Source organism: Arachis ipaensis, chromosome B9, assembly GCF_059453495.1.
Source record: "Arachis ipaensis isolate K30076 ecotype BB chromosome B9, ASM5945349v1, whole genome shotgun sequence".
NCBI classification, from domain to species: Eukaryota; Viridiplantae; Streptophyta; class Magnoliopsida; order Fabales; family Fabaceae; genus Arachis; species Arachis ipaensis.
Window position 1 is genome coordinate 127,570,506 of NC_142444.1, and position 18,550 is coordinate 127,589,055.

At 34.2% G+C, this 18,550-nt stretch overlaps 1 protein-coding gene across 1 annotated transcript; it reads left to right on the forward strand.

Moving 5' to 3' along the window:
• The first annotated feature begins 5,033 nt into the window (after positions 1-5,033).
• LOC107613395 (uncharacterized) lies at positions 5,034-7,297 on the forward strand. The gene is made up of 3 exons (XM_088500449.1): positions 5,034-5,231; positions 6,467-6,574; positions 6,671-7,297. Exons 1-3 carry the CDS (start codon positions 5,034-5,036, stop codon positions 7,295-7,297), a joined length of 933 nt encoding a protein of 310 aa, XP_088356575.1.
• The last annotated feature ends 11,253 nt before the right edge of the window (positions 7,298-18,550 follow it).

The following is an 18,550-nucleotide window of genomic DNA, read 5'->3' on the forward strand; positions in this document are numbered from 1 at the left end:
GCCTGAGACCCTGAGAGAATGAGAGCTTGAGAGAGCCAGAGAGCTGAGAGCGCCGTCGTCGAGTCACCGTAAAGGACGTCGTCGATCTCCATCACAGGCGTTGCAGAGAGCTGTCTTCACGCCATCGTCTCGCCGTCATCGATCTCCGTCTGAGCTGTTCTTCCCCGTCGCCGAACAGTAGTCGTCGTCGCCGTCTAGTAGTCGCAGTTGCTGAGCAGTTCCTCTTCGTTGGCGAGAAAACCCTTGGTCCGAGCCTTCTCCTGCAACTCACAATGTCGTCTTCTGAGGTTGGTAATTCGGTTTTTTCACAATTTGTTGCAAGTTATTACTTATTAGATGTTCTTGTTGCAAGTTATTTACTTTACACACTTACCCTGTCTTGGTGGCTTGACCCTGTTATTGAGGATGATTGGAGTTTATTAATAAGGTATAGGACTAGAAAAAGGGAAGGAAAGTATTTCAAAAGTGCACATTTAATTAAAAACGGAGAAAGTAGCTTGTGAGTGATTGAAATCCCATGAAATATTGAAATCTTGCTTTAGAATATGATTGAGATGGGTTAAGGTTAGCATCTTTGTGGGGTCTGATTTGTGGGTTTTGAGTAGCGTCACAACTGATAATTAATTGATTGTTGATGAGTTTACCATATTAGCTGTCTTTGTTTGAGTTGGAGGTTAACTAGTATTTTACTAGGTACAATCTATAGTATATTGCAAATACCATGTTTTACTTGTAATTCTCAAGGTAAATGTTGGTAGTTTGTAGGTTCCTAGCAAGCTTACTAAATGTTTATATTGAAGATGTATAGTGAATAGCAACAAGGATGCAAATAACAACATCCTACTGTCTTTGCATTGATCTTGGCAGTAAACACCAGTTTTATGTAATAATTCTTGAATGTTCCTTTGTACCATCCGAATATACTAGTTAGGAAGCATAGCTTGCTTGTCAAATTTAATTGTTTGTAACTATGTCTAACTCAAGTACCACGGGCTTAGGTCACTACTAGAAAAAACGTTTTTTTCGACGCTAAAAATCGACGGCTATTTCTGCCGTCGATATTTATCGACGGCTTGCTGTCGATATTGCTAGAAAAAAATAATTAAAAATAAAATATTAAAATCGACGGCCAGGTCGTCGATAATATTATGATACATAATATTATCGTCACATTATCGACGAACTTGGGGCTGAAAATAATTTTATTTTAAAATCGACGAAAGCGGTGTCGATTTTATTAATTAAAATATCGACAACAATTGCCGTCGATAAATTTTAACGGTCTAGATCATTTTCTAAAACCAAGGAAACGGTATAGATTTAATATATAAAATAGATGCATGGAGTGTCGATTGTTTTTAATTTAAAATCGACAAATCTGCCGTCGATTTTTATCATTAAAAAACACTTACCCAAAACACTTCCCGCGTCCAGAGAATTCAGAAACACAATTTCCTTTTACCCCAAAACCCCCATTTCAGCACCAACCCGCGTCATTCTCCACTGCCATCGCCGCTCTGTCACGGTTGCTTCGCCGGCGCTCCTCAACACACACTCTCTCTCAACCATAAACCCTACTCCGACACCTTACTCAAACCAAGGGTTTTCAGCGAGGTAGAACTCCAGCGAGGGTCAGTTTCCATTCTTTCTTCTTTGTTTAGGGTTTATTCATAAGTTATTCGATTGAACATGCATTTGATAAGAATTGAATGTTGTCAAGGATGACAGGCAGGAGCATGTAATTTGAAAACCCTTATCGTCGCTGGTTCCGAAGTTCCCTTCGCCATTGTCGCTGGTTCTACTTACTGTCGCTGCTAGCTTGTGCTTATCCAATGGCCTGGTGAGGGTGAGTTACCTGCTCCCCTGCTTGTGTTTGGATTCTTCCCTACTCCCCTGCTCCCCTACTTAGCTAATTAATTTGTTGATTTGAGGTTTCATATTTTAGATAATTAGTTTGTTGATTGGTTTTTAATGGATGATTTAGTAATTAGGTTTTAAATTTAGATTTTTAATTTAGTTTGTTTATTGATTAACAAAACATATGGAGGGAGGGAATTTGTAATGCTGAACTGAACACCCAATAATTGTTGCAGTTATCTCAGTTGTTGATATTTTGCTAAAAATGTGCTAGGAATTTAAGATTTTGACCCAAAAACTAGCATGCACAGTAGTTAGATCCACTAGTAAATACTAAATATTAGTAGGCTAATAGCTCTCTCTTGATTAAGTTTAAGTTTTCAATTTGGTTAGCAAATATTCTTTGATTCTCTCTCTGTATCTATCTGTGTATGTAGGTAGATTTTGTGTTGCTTTTGATGTGATGTGTTTGAAAAACTTACAACAACAACGTGTGTTTAGATTCTGTATTTGCTACAGGGATATAGAGGCTAAGAAACACAGATAAAGGAGAAAGTCGGGGAGAATATATTCTCATTTGGAATTTACTTACTGTTTTAATGATTAAATATTATATATTTAATCATTTTATATCTCCTATATCAAATTCTGTTTTTATGATTTGGAAACACCAAACTAAACCAAACACAGCCTAATAATTAATGAAATTATGAAATGCTACTACTCTATAGAGGGTACAGGATTGATGGTTATACACTACGATGTGGTTTTCACTTTCTGTAATCTGTGTGGAAAACAAATTAGGATGGATGAACACAGATGTGTCCTTGTCTTGCGAAGTTGTGGTGTTTCAGCTTCAGAAATATTAGTATAATACTCTGCTGCACTGCTGCACTTCATCATGGGTGTATTTGTTACAATTTATCTAGGCTAATAGCATGAACAACTCAGGTTGTTGAGCTTATTGCCATTAGAAATAGTTAATGATAGAAAATGGGAAACTGTTTTTATATAGTTTTTTTTAGGTGTCTTGTTACTAGATCCTGGCATTTTATCATTAAATTATTTCAATCTTTCTGATGTTTGTTGAGAAAGAAAAAGGTCGCTTTCCGTTGCTATTGGAAACATATCAATTTTTATGCTTTCAAGTCTGTTACATAGTTGAGATATAATGTTGTCTTCTTTGCAAATATTCCAATCATCTCCAATGCTTTGTGCAGAATGTTGAATGCTATAAGATGGTCAAAATTTGCTTAACTTCCTGATTTGTGTGCAGTAATGATTCAAATTTTTTGCTTTTTTTTCTTTTTTTTTTTCTTATTCAAAAACATAATTATTACACACCATGTTGTTGAATGCTGATAAAAGTCTATTTTACTTTTTGTTCTCTTTACTTTTAACATTCAGAAGTTTGTAGCATACCAAAAGATGCAATAGATGCCACAAAATGCAACTCCTATTCTTAAGATAAAAAAAAATGAAATTCTCAATATTTTGATGCAAATTCTAAGACTATGTAACAATACCATTATACTAGCTAACCATCAAAGTTAGTGGATGTTTAATAAGAAACTCACCCTGCTTGTTTTTTTTAGTTTAAAGCAAAGAATTTTAACTTTCTTTCTCATACCACAGGTCTGTATATGGGGGAAGTGTTTTCTTCATATCAGTAACATTAAATTCGCATGGAGAAGCAAGAATAATAGGCCAGTCTCTGCCTCTGTCACGTGTCCCTCTAACAAGTAACAAGCACTAATTATATGCGCTTTACATATCTTTATTTCAGTGCTACCATGTATTACTTCTGCGTAGCTTCTCTATTTGATTTCAATTTGTCTTCCTTTCTTGTTTAATTTTATTAAATAGGTATGCATTTTTTGTATATGTCGAAGGTGACTACGTGAGAAGGGTTTTGTTATTATAGCATCGTTATTTTAGTGCTACCATGCATTTTTTGTTATTATAGCATCGTTATTTCCCCTTTTTTCTGATAAATTTTGTTCCATAAACTGTGTGATCTTTGTTAATGGTTGTTAATATTTTTGTGTTAAAAAAGGGCTTCTAGGAAGAAAACTATTATCAAAGTAATTGCAGAGGATTCCTCTGGTTCAAATGTAAAGAGAGCAAATTTATCAGCCGCGAAATCGGAGAGAATTAAGCTGCCTGATTATAATGATGGCGTTGGAGGTAAGAAATACCACATAAGCGAATTTCTAAGGCAGCCTAGTGGTATTGCGGCCGTGTTGAACATGAGGGCGTTGCAAACATTTGAATCTCTTGATGCTAACACTTACAGGTCTGTAAAACTTTCTAATTCTGTTTTTGTTGATTAGTTATTCTCTCAGTTACTTAATGATTAATCAGGTTATGGAGTATGAGTTGATAACCAGTAATGAGTCTTGAAACTATGGGTCTTATATTCTCTCTAATTTTGTAGCTTTATCACACTACTCTCATCTGATCTCATCTGCCATTCATATTTAACCATCTATCTGCATCTATCTTTCTTATTAAATGACACATGCAGAGGAGAAATTAATAATAATAATTATACATATTTAATAATTATTTGATGTGATGAAACTCATCTCATCTCATCTCATCATCTTAATAATATTCTCTTTTTTGAAAGCTTAATTTCACTTTAATATTTAATAGTACTATGTGCTAAATATTACTTTGTTTCAACGGTTTGTGTATCCGATAAATATTACATGATTGGAATGCAAGCACCTGAGGCACACTCTTGTGTCTTGAATTGGCTATGTCCTTAAGGATTGGATTGTCAGAGAGATTTGAATTGTGATAGCAAGATATATATATATATATATATATATATATATATATATATATATATATATATATATATATAGAGCTTTTCTTCTTCTATCACTAAAAAAGTAATCTTAGCTTTTATGGTATGTGATATACTACTAGTAGTATACTTACTAGTTACTTTGGCAGTGTTTTTGTCTCAACAATTTTAACATTTATTTTAAGTGATATTGTAAAATGTGATTTTTTTTTATTCCAATGATTAAAACTACCATACCTAAGTCTCATTATTGATACGGAAGGGGATTTTTTTAAAATAGAAATGCTTTGACATTATTGATACGGAAGAGGATGATATCTATCAAGCTTGGAGGTTTAGGGCTGCCAAGCGCTTGTGAGGTATGCTCCATGCCATTCGCAAAAAAGGTGCCCGTCCATATTGGATCCCACCAGAAGTTATCGGTGAATTGATGAGACGTTGGGACACTGATGCCTATAGACAATTACAGGCGAGAAATACAGCTGCCAGGAAATCGACTCGAGGTACTTCCCTTCACACTGCAGGAGGCACCACCTTTCCAGAAGCAAGGTTACGCTTGGTAATTTGTTTATAGACAATCTTTACTATGATATTTGCTGTTCTGTGAATGGTGACAATTGCAAAAATATAGAATTTTATACAGATTCAAAATTTTATGTGCATTTTCAATATTTGTGAAGTTTTGATTGTCTATGTGTGGCTTCTTTTGACTGGTTTCTTAATATACTGCCATTGGAGAGCTTCTAAAGATCAAATATTGAGCCCTTCTTTAGGTTTTGGAGAAGAAAAGTAGCTGGTTGACCTTGCTAGCTATGCAAAAGTAGTAGTAGTACACTAAATTAATCTTTTTTCCTTTTTAGAGTTGTTCATATACACATATAATTTGAACATTAACGATAGATAAAACCAATCATTAAATCAGAATGATAATAATTTAGAATAAAAGTACATCCCAAAATAATAGTTTATTAGAATTTTCATTTTATTATGAAAGTACATCCTAGTAGTAATAATATGAAATTATGAATTCAATTTATAATCTGTTTTGATTCCAACTTGTCTCATCCCATTCACCTTAATAAGTTCATCTTCAAATAATATATTATATATAAATGTGAAAAGGTGCATAGTAGTGTATTAGAATTTTCATTTACACATATTCCTTAATTATCATAATTTCTTTCAGTTGAATCAAATTCGTTAAATTCTAATACTACACTGCTTTTATGTTTCACACATACACACACAAAAAATCTATAACAACCACCTGGATAGTGATCACTAATTAAATATAATGAGTAGATAAAAATATAAGACAATATTATCATGTTCAACACAGGTACACATACACTTGTATTTTGTTATATTTTATTTAATTTATTATATATATGTTCCATGTCTTTATAAGATTTGTCACTAATTAGGAATAAGATACTCCATAACAACCTTACATATGCAGATCAACCATAGTGCTCAATGCAGTCTGACATTTTTTATATTATAATTTGCCAACATCAGGTACAGCACAATTATTTGCCAAACATTATAAAAGGATACAATTTACCAAAAAAACTAGAAAAGGATAAGGAACATGATGGCAGCCAACACTCATACTAATTTTTCAGCCACATCCCATATTTGTTGATAAAAATATAGAATATAAGGCTACCTATGTTAGGTTATTCATAAAAAAGTAAGGAATCAATTGAATAACTTTAATTTTAAAGAATATACTTTCATACTAAATTTTCAGCCACATCCCATATTTGTTGATAATTTGGTTACATTATGTAGAATCATTCACTTGGAAGACCATCACGTATGGATGAGTTTTTTGAGCACACTCATACTCGCAAAGAGGATAGGACTCAATGGGTTGATGAACACTCCCGAAAGACAAAGGTAACTTACCTTTATTAATTGTAACTATTTTGTTATCTAATTGTTATGCATTATTGATACTTATAGTAATTTATCAATCATTTTTGTTCATTATAGGATATATTTCAAGAGCGTATGTTTCAGGCTGAGCAAGAGCGGCAGACTGCTATAGAGGCTGGTGTAATTGATCCACCGCCTGTCTCTGAAGAAAGCATATGGATTGAGACAGTGGGTGGAAAACGAAGAGGTAGGGTATATGGCATGGGTGAGGTAAGGGACTCTTCCATGGTGCGGCCTCGAGTTGATGGGCCAACCACGACCACCAGCGCTGATGTTTTGGATCTTAGAGAACGAATCATAATACTCAATAGGGAAGTTGAACAACATGCCGCTAAATATAGAGAGCTTGAAGACCGCTACCAAAGGGAGAAAAGAGAGTGGCAACAGACTGTTGAATCCTTGCGTGAGGATCTCAACACCAGTAACTCACAGATGGATCAATTTAGTCATCAGTTGAGCAGTTTGACTGAGTATGTGAGAGCCATGGGTCCTAGTAGTTCTGGATCACGTGTTCCCCCACCTCCTCCTTTTACTTTCCCAAGCTCTCAGAAAAGCACAGCCCCAGCCCCAGGTAGAAAACTCCCACCTATTCTGCAGCGACCAGGACAACCACAGAGTTCTCAAAGGGAGGATGATTCTGACAATTTTGATGACTCAGATGATTATTTAGACGAGTATGAGTAGGTTATTTAATTACTTTACTTTGAATATTTTATATTATTAGTAGATTGCAATTTAAACGAATATAACTCTAAGTTTAGTTATTTATCTTGTCTTGAGTCTTTATGTTAGAGGGTTATTTATTATTTTGATAAGTTTGTAAACTCATTATCTATATTTAGTATAAATTTTATTTTTATATTTAAAAGTTTATTTGTTTTGTTATCTAATATTCTGTTTAAATTTTATTTTTATATTTAAAAGTTTATTTGTATTAACGGTTTACTATTTTTCAAATAGAAAAAAAAATAAAATATATAACTATTAAAATCGACGGCAAAGTTGTCGCTTTTAAAAGTTAAAATAGACAAAATTAAATCGACGACAAAGATGTCGATTTTATTCAAGCACATATCGACAGCTTTGCCGTCGCTTTTATTAGTTAAAATAGACAAATCTAAATAATTAAATCGACGACAAAGATGTCGATTTTATTCAAGCACATATCGACGGCTCTGATGTCGATTTTATTAAACATATTATAGACAAAAGTGTTGTTGATTTTATTGAGTTAAATATCGACACAAAGGCTATCGATTTTATTGAATCAATTATCGACAAAGAGGACGTCGATTTTAAATAGAAATATCGACGGCAATGTTGTCGATTTTATTAAGAATGTAAAATTCTCACACCCATATTACAGACGGAACTAACGTCGATTTTATTAAATTATTATCGACGGCCATGAAAGCCGTCGATTTTATTAGCATTTTGAAAAATCGACAGGCTTTATAGCGACCAACTGCACTGTCTATTTTGCCGTCGAATTTCAATATTATCGATGGCTAAGCCGCCGATTTGGCCGTCAATTTTAACGACGTTTCTTGTAGTGGGTGGAATTTATATAGATTTAGGAATTTCACACAATGCCAGGGCAGTATAGCAAATGAGCCAATATATATATATATATATATATATATATATATAGAAAACATGTTCAGTGTATGCTTGATGGTTGATTTTATATGTCAGCATATAATATGGCTGCATATAATGAATATATTTCACAAGTTTGAATGCTAAATTTGTTGCTGGAAACAATACTTTTGGTGCTATTGATGAGTTAAAATGCTAATTTTTTATTGTTATGTTTATATAAAATGCTGTTGAGGAGCTTATTGAAGAGTTTGAGAAACTTGAATTAGGTATGCAAAAAAGAAATTTGTAGTTCCTTTCATGGTTTATATTTATAATTTATAATATATATTATGTTTATAATCTATATTGATTTTTTGTTTTATTTTTGTAGAAATTGCACCAACCGAAGAAGATGATGATGAGTCTAGTGTGGATTCAGATTAAGCATGGTGGCTGTTTGGTTTTTATTTGTTTTAAAGTGACTGTTTCGGTTTAAAATGTGTTTATTTTTGTTGTTTTGCTAGCATTTTTAGTTGTCTTTGTTTTATGTTTAATTAAGTTGAATTTATATTGAATTTGAATGTGATATACTTTTGTTATTATAGTTTATTGAAGGTTTTAAACTTTATTTTATGATAATTTAAATTCTGATCATTAGGTGTAAAAAAAACCGAAAAAACCGACCGAACCAAATCGCTGTTGGTTCGGTTTGGTTCGGTTCGGTTGTTCAAACAGCAGCCAACCGAATGGTTGGCATCATTGTAGAACTGATCAGGTTGGTTCGGTTGGTTTTCGGTCCAAAACCGAACCAAATCGAACCAATTATACCCCTAGTCTTCATGCAAGAGACAGGCCGTGCTCCGGGAACAAGCATCATTTATGGTAAGGGTTGTGAGGGTTTGTACCGCGGTGTATAAAATCTGAGGGGTGGGGCTTGGGGCTTCATGTTCATTTCATGTAGTACCCCATAGTTGAGAGGAAAAGCTTAAAACGCAGGGTTGGTGTTTATTTTATTTCATTCATTGGGTTGAGAGTGATAAGTTAGTTTTAGGGTTGAGAGTGAGATTAGAACATTTAAAATGGTGCATAATTATACGTCTTCAGAAGATTATATTATCAATTATTTAGGACATTCTAATTATGTAAGTTTATTATTTTTGATTAATTTATTAATATTTATTTGGTTAACATTACTTTAATAATTTTTTATTATTTATTTGGATAATATTAATTTAAATGTATTATTAAATGTTAATATGAATAAAAAATAGGTTTAATTACTCTGTTGGTCCCTATAGTTTCACCAAATTTTTAATTAGGTCCCTATACTTTTTTTCCATTCAATTGGGTCCCTACACTGCTTTTAATTTTGTAATTACGTCCTTTTCATGTTAAAAATGTTAAAATTAACATAATATTTTTACCGGAATGCATGCGGTCAAAGATTTAATTAAGTCTTTAATTATAAATACCTTCAATTTGCGAATAAATATTCAGTTAACTCTAATATTTTTTACACTAGGAAGGACTTAATTACAAAATTATAGTAGTGTAGGGATCCAATTGAAAGGAAAAAAAGTATAGGGACCTAATTAAAAATTTGGTAAAACTATAGGGACCAACAGAGTAATTAAACCTAAAAAATATAATTAATAACAATTTTTTTTAAATTAATCTTATGTTGTTGTTTTTTTCTATTCTTATGTTGTTAGTATGTATATATTATTCTTTTTATTATTTATTAGAATATAATATTTTATATTTTTAATAATTATTAAAATTAATGAATAATATTATATTTTTGTTAATTTTTAAATTAATAAATAAGACACAGTTTTTTTTTTTAATTTTCTGTGATAATATTGTGGTTATTGTTATGTTATGTAAATTTTAATTATTAAATTAATAAACAATAAAAACATTTATACATAAATTCAAATTTTATATTGTTGTTATTTATTTTATTTTTTGTTTCGACATTAGTATTTTATTGTAATTGGTATTCATTAAAATTAATAATCAATATGATTATAAACATATACTTTGCTAGTGCATAATATATAATTATATATTGTTTTATGTTTTAATATTATTTTTACTTTATTTTATGTTTTAATTAATAAAATGATGTCAATAGTGAAACTAATAAAGAATATAAATATGAATAATAAGAAATTCGAATTTTTAATAATATTATTTATTTTGTTTTCTGTTAAAGGAATTTATTAATTTATTTTGTTTGTTATTTATTAAATTAATTTCTTTTGTGGTTGAACTTTACTAGGTTAATAGCAATCTTCTGCCCCGTAAGCTTGACCAGTCAGAGACGTGGCATCCGGTGGTTAGCACAGCAAGCAATAGCATGGCAACATGGAAGTCACTCCACCTGAAAATGTCCATAGTCGTATCTTCGTCGCGCAAGATCAATGACTAACTTTTTCACTTGATATTTCGCGCACCTCAAACACCTTGTTTCTTCTATCAAATCGGTATACTCTGATGTTTTCTTCATGCTGCATGTTTGCCTCTATCCGCTGAGTGGCAAACTCAGAGGAAGTAAATCTAGCACGCTTGCACTGGTAAGCCTCAGTACTCTTTCGCATAAACAACACGTTCAACTAATAATATATTTCTCGAACGAGCGCCAAGATGGGAAGATTTCGAGCACACCTTCAACACCAAATTAATGCACTAGACAAGGTTCTTCGTCATGTGAACCCATCGATATCCCTCGTCAAATGCCAACACCCACTGAGGACATTTGATGTTGTCGCACCAACGAACATATGCCTCACCTCGTTCTTGCAACCTCTTGTAGTTGACGTTTTAATCATCCACTGTCCTTGAATACCCAATATTGACCACAAGCTTTTGCAAGTACAGGACCTTGAATTCCCTTAAAAAGTTGCTACCAATGTGCCGAATACAAAACATCCACCATGCTCTCGAAGGTTTCCAATCACCTCTGCTACGACTTACTGCAGCTTGGATTAACTCATAACGATCGGAGATTATACCCACGCCATCTCTTCTTACAACATGCGTTCACAAATTAATGAGGAAAAAGTGCCATGCATCACAGTCTCACCCTCTACAATGGCAAAAACAATCGGTACAATGTTTTGATTTCCATCTTAAGCAACTGCAACCAACAGGCAACCTTTATATTTTCCGTATAGTTGGGTCCTGTCAATATGAACCAGCGGCTTACAATATTTGAAAGCTCTTATGAATAGATTGAAACTCCAGAATACCCAATGAAGTATCCTAACACCGTCTACCTTTTGACTCCCGTTATACAGGGGTCGTGGTTCTATTTAGACTTGTGAACCAAGCATCTTCTGAACCATTGCCAAGAACCACAATGACAAAGCTTGGTAAGATGCTTCCCATCTATCGAAAACCTTGGCTATCGACTTCTGTTTTGCCAACCAAGCCTTTCGTTAACTAATAATGTTGTTGAATCTTTCCTGAACTTTCACAATTATAGATTTGACCTTTATGGATAGGTCGAATTCAACTAATGGCTCATAGCCTCAGCAATCGTGTCCGAGTCTAACTTGGAGTGATCCTGTGAGATCGTTCCCATGTAACACGTGTGACTCCCATTGTATCTCCGAATCTCCCAACAGGCTTTCTTCTGTATCAAGCTGGCTCGGATAAGTCAGCCGCACCCATGTCCATAATTCTTGCACTTTGCATAGAACGTCTGTGGCTCAAATTCGTAAACAACATAATCGACTCCTCTAAAGATAGTGTAACTCCGAATTACCGCAATGAATGATTTTCTTGAACCGTATTCCATTCCGATTCTAAAATCCCCATCCTCAGGATCAGCAACACCTATAAGAAAACAAATTTGTCGCTCATAGATCTATTAAAACAAAATCAAGTAAACATACTACCCACTGCTCACATACTTATGTTTGAATATTCAAGAAACTCCGGTGCATGCATGGCATCAAGATCCAAGCTACACATAAAAGGTGGAACGTCCATCGGTTAACTAACTATGGCTGGAACCACTACCATTTCCGCCACTACTTCATCTCCCCTATCACCGACCTCGTTCTCATCACTGGCTTCGTACGTAACTTCAAACTCCTCATCGCTATCATTGCTCATTCCTAATTACGCTTCAGCTCTATCATCTTGCACATCTGTGTTACGTTGAACCTCATCCACAGCTATATGCTCAAACTCAATATATAACTTAATCATTGGGCGTTGCACCTGAGTTTGCTGGTGAATATGAAACATCCGCTGAATACTTGTTTCGTCGACGATTGGCATAACCTCAAACCTTATCAGGCCGCTAAATATGACAACCGGACTCTTGTAGAGAATGTTTGTCACCTCTTTAAAATATCAGCTTCTATACTTTGACAGAGCACGTACTATAGTTCTGCGAACGTTATAGTGCACGGAACCACAAACAAAAATATATTTTCGAACGCAAAGTTCACTCCCTCCTATATATTTCGTATGACTTCACCGTTGTGGTAAACCACTATATTTGCAGTGCTCTCCATCACACCAACCTTGGAGGAAAACACCTCTTTCACAATGAAGCAAAATGGTTATGAGTTTCAGTTTTTATAAGTAAAAGACGCGCCTCACAGGTTACGAGTTACAATGTCTTCCAACCAGCGTCTGCCACGTGTACAACACGCAGGCTGCGTGTTGCCTGTCGTGCTTCTACGTGTAAATCACGCATGATGCGTGTTGAACGAATGTGCGCCACGTGTCAAACACGAATGATGTGTGTTGCGTTAAATTTGGACAAGTGTCTAACATATTGATTGCATGCTGAGTTAGTACGTTACTTACGTGTTGTGCTTGCACCTCTGTATATCTATCCATTTGTATATACACAAAAAACTTTCGCAAAAACACACCTCTTTATTCTATATTAAAATTCTTTAACCTCACGGATATGTTGGATCAGCGATGCCTTTTAGGAGGTTTATGCCTGGGTAGTGTGAATTTATAATAAATTGCTAGCTATTAGCTATTTTAATTTATCAGAAATTCTTATTCTTGATTTATATATAGATTATTTCTATCATATTTTAATAAATCATATCACAAACTCGTTTTAGAGTACATCACCATTCTATCATATGAAAATAATTTGCAGATTTAAATACGGAAAAAATATCAAGTACAATATAAATTTTACAGGTAAAATGAAGTCACACATTGTAAAACATTAATACCTAAACTGAAAATAAGAGAGAAGATTACAAATGATTAACATATAGTATTATTTTATACGATAATATTTAAAAAATAAAAAAATAGCTAAAATTTATTTTATTTAATATTTATTAATTATTAATTATCAAATATTTTATTATTCTCTGTATATATTTGATGAGCGGATAATTTATACGCTTTTTGACATTGTTTTTAGTATGTTTTTAGTAGGATCTAGTTACTTTTAGGGATGTTTTTAATAGATTTTGTGTTAAATTCACATTTCTGGACTTTACTATGAGTTTGTGTGTTTTTCTGTGATTTCAGGTATTTTCTAGCTGAAATTGAGGGACTTGAGCAGAAATCAGATTCAGAGGTTGAAAAAGGACTGCTGATGCTGTTGGATTCTGACCTCCCTGCACTCAAAGTAGATTTTCTGGAGCTACAGAACTCGAAATGGCGCGCTTCTAATTGCGTTGGAAAGTAGACATCCAGGGCTTTCCAGAAATATATAATAGTCCATACTTTGGCCAAGAATTGACGACGTAAACTGGCGTTCAACTCGACAAATGGCCTCTGCACGTGCAACACTTAAGCTCAGCCCAAACACACACCAAGTGGGCTCCGGAAGTGGATTTATACATCAAATACTTACTCATGTAAACCCTAGTAGCTAGTTTATTATAAATAGGACATCTTACTATTGTATTAGGCATCTTTGGATTACCTTATGATCCTTTGATCACGTTTTAGGGGGCTGGCCATCTCGGCCATGCCTGGACCTTCACTTATGTATTTTTAACGGTAGAGTTTCTACACTCCATAGATTAAGGTGTGGAGCTCTGCTGTTCCTCAAAGATTAATGCAAGTACTACTGTTTTCTATTCAATTCATCTTATTTCGCTTCTAAGATATCCATTCGCATCCAAGAACGTGATGAAGGTGATGATTATGTGTGACGCTCATCACCATCTCCCCTATGAACACGTGCCTGACAAACACTTCCGTTCTACATGAAATAAGCTAGAATGAATATCTCTTAGATCTCCTAACCGGAATCTTCGTGGCGTAAGCTAGAATGATGGCGGCATTCAAGAGAATCCGGAAAGTCTAAACCTTGTCTGTGGTATTCTGAGTAAGATTCAATGATTGAATGACTGTAACGAGCTTCAAACTCGCGAGTGCTGGGCGTTAGTGACAGACGCAAAAGGAGGGTGAATCCTATTCCAGCATGATCGAGAACCGACAGATGAATAGCCGTGCCGTGACAGGGTGCGTGAGCATATTATTCACTGAGAGGAGGGGATGTAGCCACTGACAACGGTGATGCCCTTGTATAAAGCCAGCCATCGAAAGGAGTAAGACTGATTGGATGAAGATAGCAGGAAAGCAGAGGTTCAGAGGAACGAAAGTATCTCCATTCGCTTATCTGAAATTCCTACCAATGATTTACATAAGTACCTCTATCCCTATCTTATTAATTATTATTCGAAAACACCATTATCCATTTATATCTGCCTGACTGAGATTTACAAGGTGACCATAGCTTGCTTCATACCAACAATCTCCGTGGGATTCGACCCTTACTCACGTAAGGTATTACTTGGACGACCCAGTGCACTTGCTGGTTAGTTGTATCGAAGTTGTGACAAATTATGAGTGTGTAATCATGATTACGCGCACCAAGTTGCTCACGTTGCCAGGGATTGTTCGAGCCTGGACATCACAATTTCGTGCATCAAGTTTTTGGCGCCGTTGCCGGGGATTGTTTGAGTTTTCGGCAAGCTTTTGGTCCGGTAACATCAGTGCCAAGTTTGATCCGGCAACAACGTCAAGTTTTTGGCGCCGTTGCCGGGGATTGTTCGAGTTTGGACAACTGACGGTTCATCTTGTTGCTCAGATTAGGTAATTTTCTTTTTGTTTTGTTTTCAAAAATTTTTCAAAAATCTTTCAAAAATTTTTCTTTTGTTTTCGAAAAAAAAAATATTTTAAAATAAAAATATTTTCAAAAATATATTTTCCTTCAGAATTTTTAAGAATGAATTCTAGTGTTTCATGAAGCATGTTAAAGCCTGGCTGGCTGTAAAGCCATGTCTCAATTCTTATACTCAAGAGAAGAGCTTCTTTATCTTTCTTAGCCAATTGGCTGTTGAATGTAAGGAATGTCAGGCGTGTCATGTCTGAGTTACATACTAAAGCTTGGCTGGCTATCAAGCCGTGCCTGACCCTTTGATTGGAGCTTTAGAGCATAAGATTCCTGGAATTCATATTAAAAATTTTGAATCCTTATTTTTCTTTTTCAAATATAATTTTTCGAAAAATATAAAATAAAAATTCAAAAAAAAAATTTTAGAAAATCACAAAAATAAAAAATATTTCATGTTTTCTTGTTTGAGTCTTGAGTCATGTTATAAGTTTGGTGTCAATTGCATGTGCATCTTGCATTTTTCGAAAATTTCATGCATTCATAGTGTTCTTCATGATCTTCAAGTTGTTCTTTGTCAGTCTTCTTGTTTGATCGTGATGTTTTTCTTGTTTTGTGTCTTTTCTTGTTTTACATGTACATTTTTTATTTATTAGAGTCTAAACATGAAAGATTTCTAAGTTTGGTGTCTTGCATGTTTTCTTTGCATATAAAATTTTTCAAAAATATGTTCTTGATGTTCATCATGATATTCACAGTGTTCTTGGTGTTCATCTTGACATTCATAGCATTTCTTGCACACATTCATAATTTTGATCTAAAATTGCCATGCATTGCATCATTTTTCTTGTTTTTCTCTCTCATCATAAAAATTCAAAAATCAAAAAAATATCTTTCCCTTTTTCTCTCATCAAATTCGAAAATTTGAGTTGACTTTTTCAAAAATTTTTAAAATCAAATTGTTTCTCATGAGTCAAATCAAATTTTCAATTTGAAAATCTTATCTTTTTCAAAATCTTTTTCAAAAATCAAATCTTTTTCAAAATTCTTGGTTATTTTCGAAAATTCCAAAAATAATTTTCAAAAATCTTTTTTTTCATTTTTATATCAAATTTTCGAAAATACCATAATCAATCAATATTTTGATTCAAAAATTTTAAGTTTGTTACTTGCTTGTTAAGAAAGATTCAAACTTTAAGTCCTAGAATCATATCTTGTGATTTCTTGTGAATCAAGTCATTAATTGTGATTTTAAAAATCAAATCTTTTTCAAAACTAATTTCTATCATATCTTTTCAAAAATATCTTCTCATCTTATCTTTTTCAAAATATCTTTTCTAACTTCCTAACTTCTTATCTTTTCAAAATTTGTTTCAACTAACTAACTAACTTTTTGTTTGTTTCTTAACTTTTTCAAAACTACCTAACTAACTCTCTCTCTCTAATTTTCGAAAATATCTTCCCTCCTTTTCAAAAAAAATTTCTTTTTAACTAATTATTTTTATTTTTATTTTTTCATTTTAAAAATTTTTTCGAAAAATTACTAACCTTTTTCAAAAACTATTTTCAAAAATCACTAACTCTTTTTCAAAAAAATTATTTTCTAAATTTCCCCTCTCTCACCTTATTCTATTTGTTTATTCATCCACTAACATCTCTCCCTCACTCAAAAAAAAAAAAAAAAAAAAGAGGATCTCTATTATTATTATTTTTCTGCGCCCTCTTCTTTGTCATATGAGCAGGAGCAAGGACAAGAACATTCTTGTTGAAGCAGATCCAGAACCTGAAAGGACTCTAAAGAGGAAACTAAGAGAAGCTGAATTACAACAAACCAGCAAGCACCTGTCAGAAATTATCAAACAAGAAAAGAAAATGGCAGCTGAAAATAATAATAATGCAAGGAAAATGCTTGGTGACTTTACTGCACCTAATTCCAATTTACATGGAAGAAGCATCTCCATTCCTGCCATTGGAGCAAACAACTTTGAGCTGAAACCTCAATTAGTTTCTCTGATGCAGCAGAACTGCAAGTTTCATGGACTTCCATCTGAAGACCCTTTTCAGTTCTTAACTGAATTCTTGCAGATATGTGATACTGTAAAGACTAATGGAGTAGATCCTAAAGTCTACAGGCTCATGCTTTTCCCTTTTTGCTATAAGAGACAGAGCTAGACTCTGGTTGGATTCTCAACCTAAGAATAGCCTGAACTCATGGGATAAGCTGAGTAAAAGGATTACTGAAATCCCTCCTAGTACTCTCCCAAGCAATACAAAAGAGAACCCAAAAGGAGAGTGCAAGGCCATTGACATAAGCACCATGGCCGAACCTGTGAGGAGAAGAGAGGACGTGAATCCCAAGGAGGAAGACCTCCTGGGACATCCAGTGATCAATAAGGAGCTTCCCTCTGAGGAACCAAAGGACTCTGAGGCTCATCTAGAGACCATAGAGATTCCATTGAACCTCCTTATACCCTTCATGAGCTCTGATGAGTATTCCTCTTCTGAAGAGAATGAGGATGTCACTGAAGAGCAAACTGCCAAGTTTCTTGGTGCAATCATGAAGCTGAATGCTAAATTATTTGGCATTGATGCTTGGGAAGTTGAACCTCCCTTGTTCATCAATGAACTAAGTGATCTGGATCAACTGACATTGCCTCAGAAGAGACAGGATCCTGGAAAGTTCATAATACCCTGTACCATAGGCACCATGATCTTTAAGGCTCTGTGTGACCTTGGTTCAGGAATAAACCTCATGCCCCTCTCTGTAATAGAGAAACTGGGAATCTATGGGGTGCAAGTTGCTAAAATCTCACTGGAGATGGCAGACAGCTCAAGAAAACAGGCTTATGGACAAGTAGAAGATGTATTAGTAAAGGTTGAGGGCCTTTACATACCTACTGATTTCATAGTCCTGGATACTGGAAAGGAAGAGGATGAATCCATCATCCTAGGACGACCTTTCCTGGCCACAGCAAGAGCTGTGATTGATGTTGACAGAGGTGAAATAGTCCTTCAATGGAATGAGGACTCCCTTGTGTTTAAAACTCAAGGATCTCCCTCTGCAACCATGGAGAGGAAGCAGAAAAAGCTTCTCTCAAAGCAGAGTCAACCAGAGCCCCCACAGTCAAACTCTAAGTTTGGTGTTGGGAGGCCACAACCAAACTCTAAGTTTGGTGTTGAACTCCCATATCTGAACTCTAAGTTTGGTGTTGGAGAATCTCAACAATGCTCTG

Bases quoted from the DNA above. Each gene is read 5' to 3' on its own strand.
- LOC107613395 (XM_088500449.1), top strand. From the start codon at position 5,034: ATGCTCCATGCCATTCGCAAAAAAGGTGCCCGTCCATATTGGATCCCA. The intron at 5,232-6,466 runs GTAATTTGTTTA...TACATTATGTAG, and splicing joins CAGAAGCAAGGTTACGCTTG to AATCATTCACTTGGAAGACC. The intron at 6,575-6,670 runs GTAACTTACCTT...TGTTCATTATAG, and splicing joins AACACTCCCGAAAGACAAAG to GATATATTTCAAGAGCGTAT.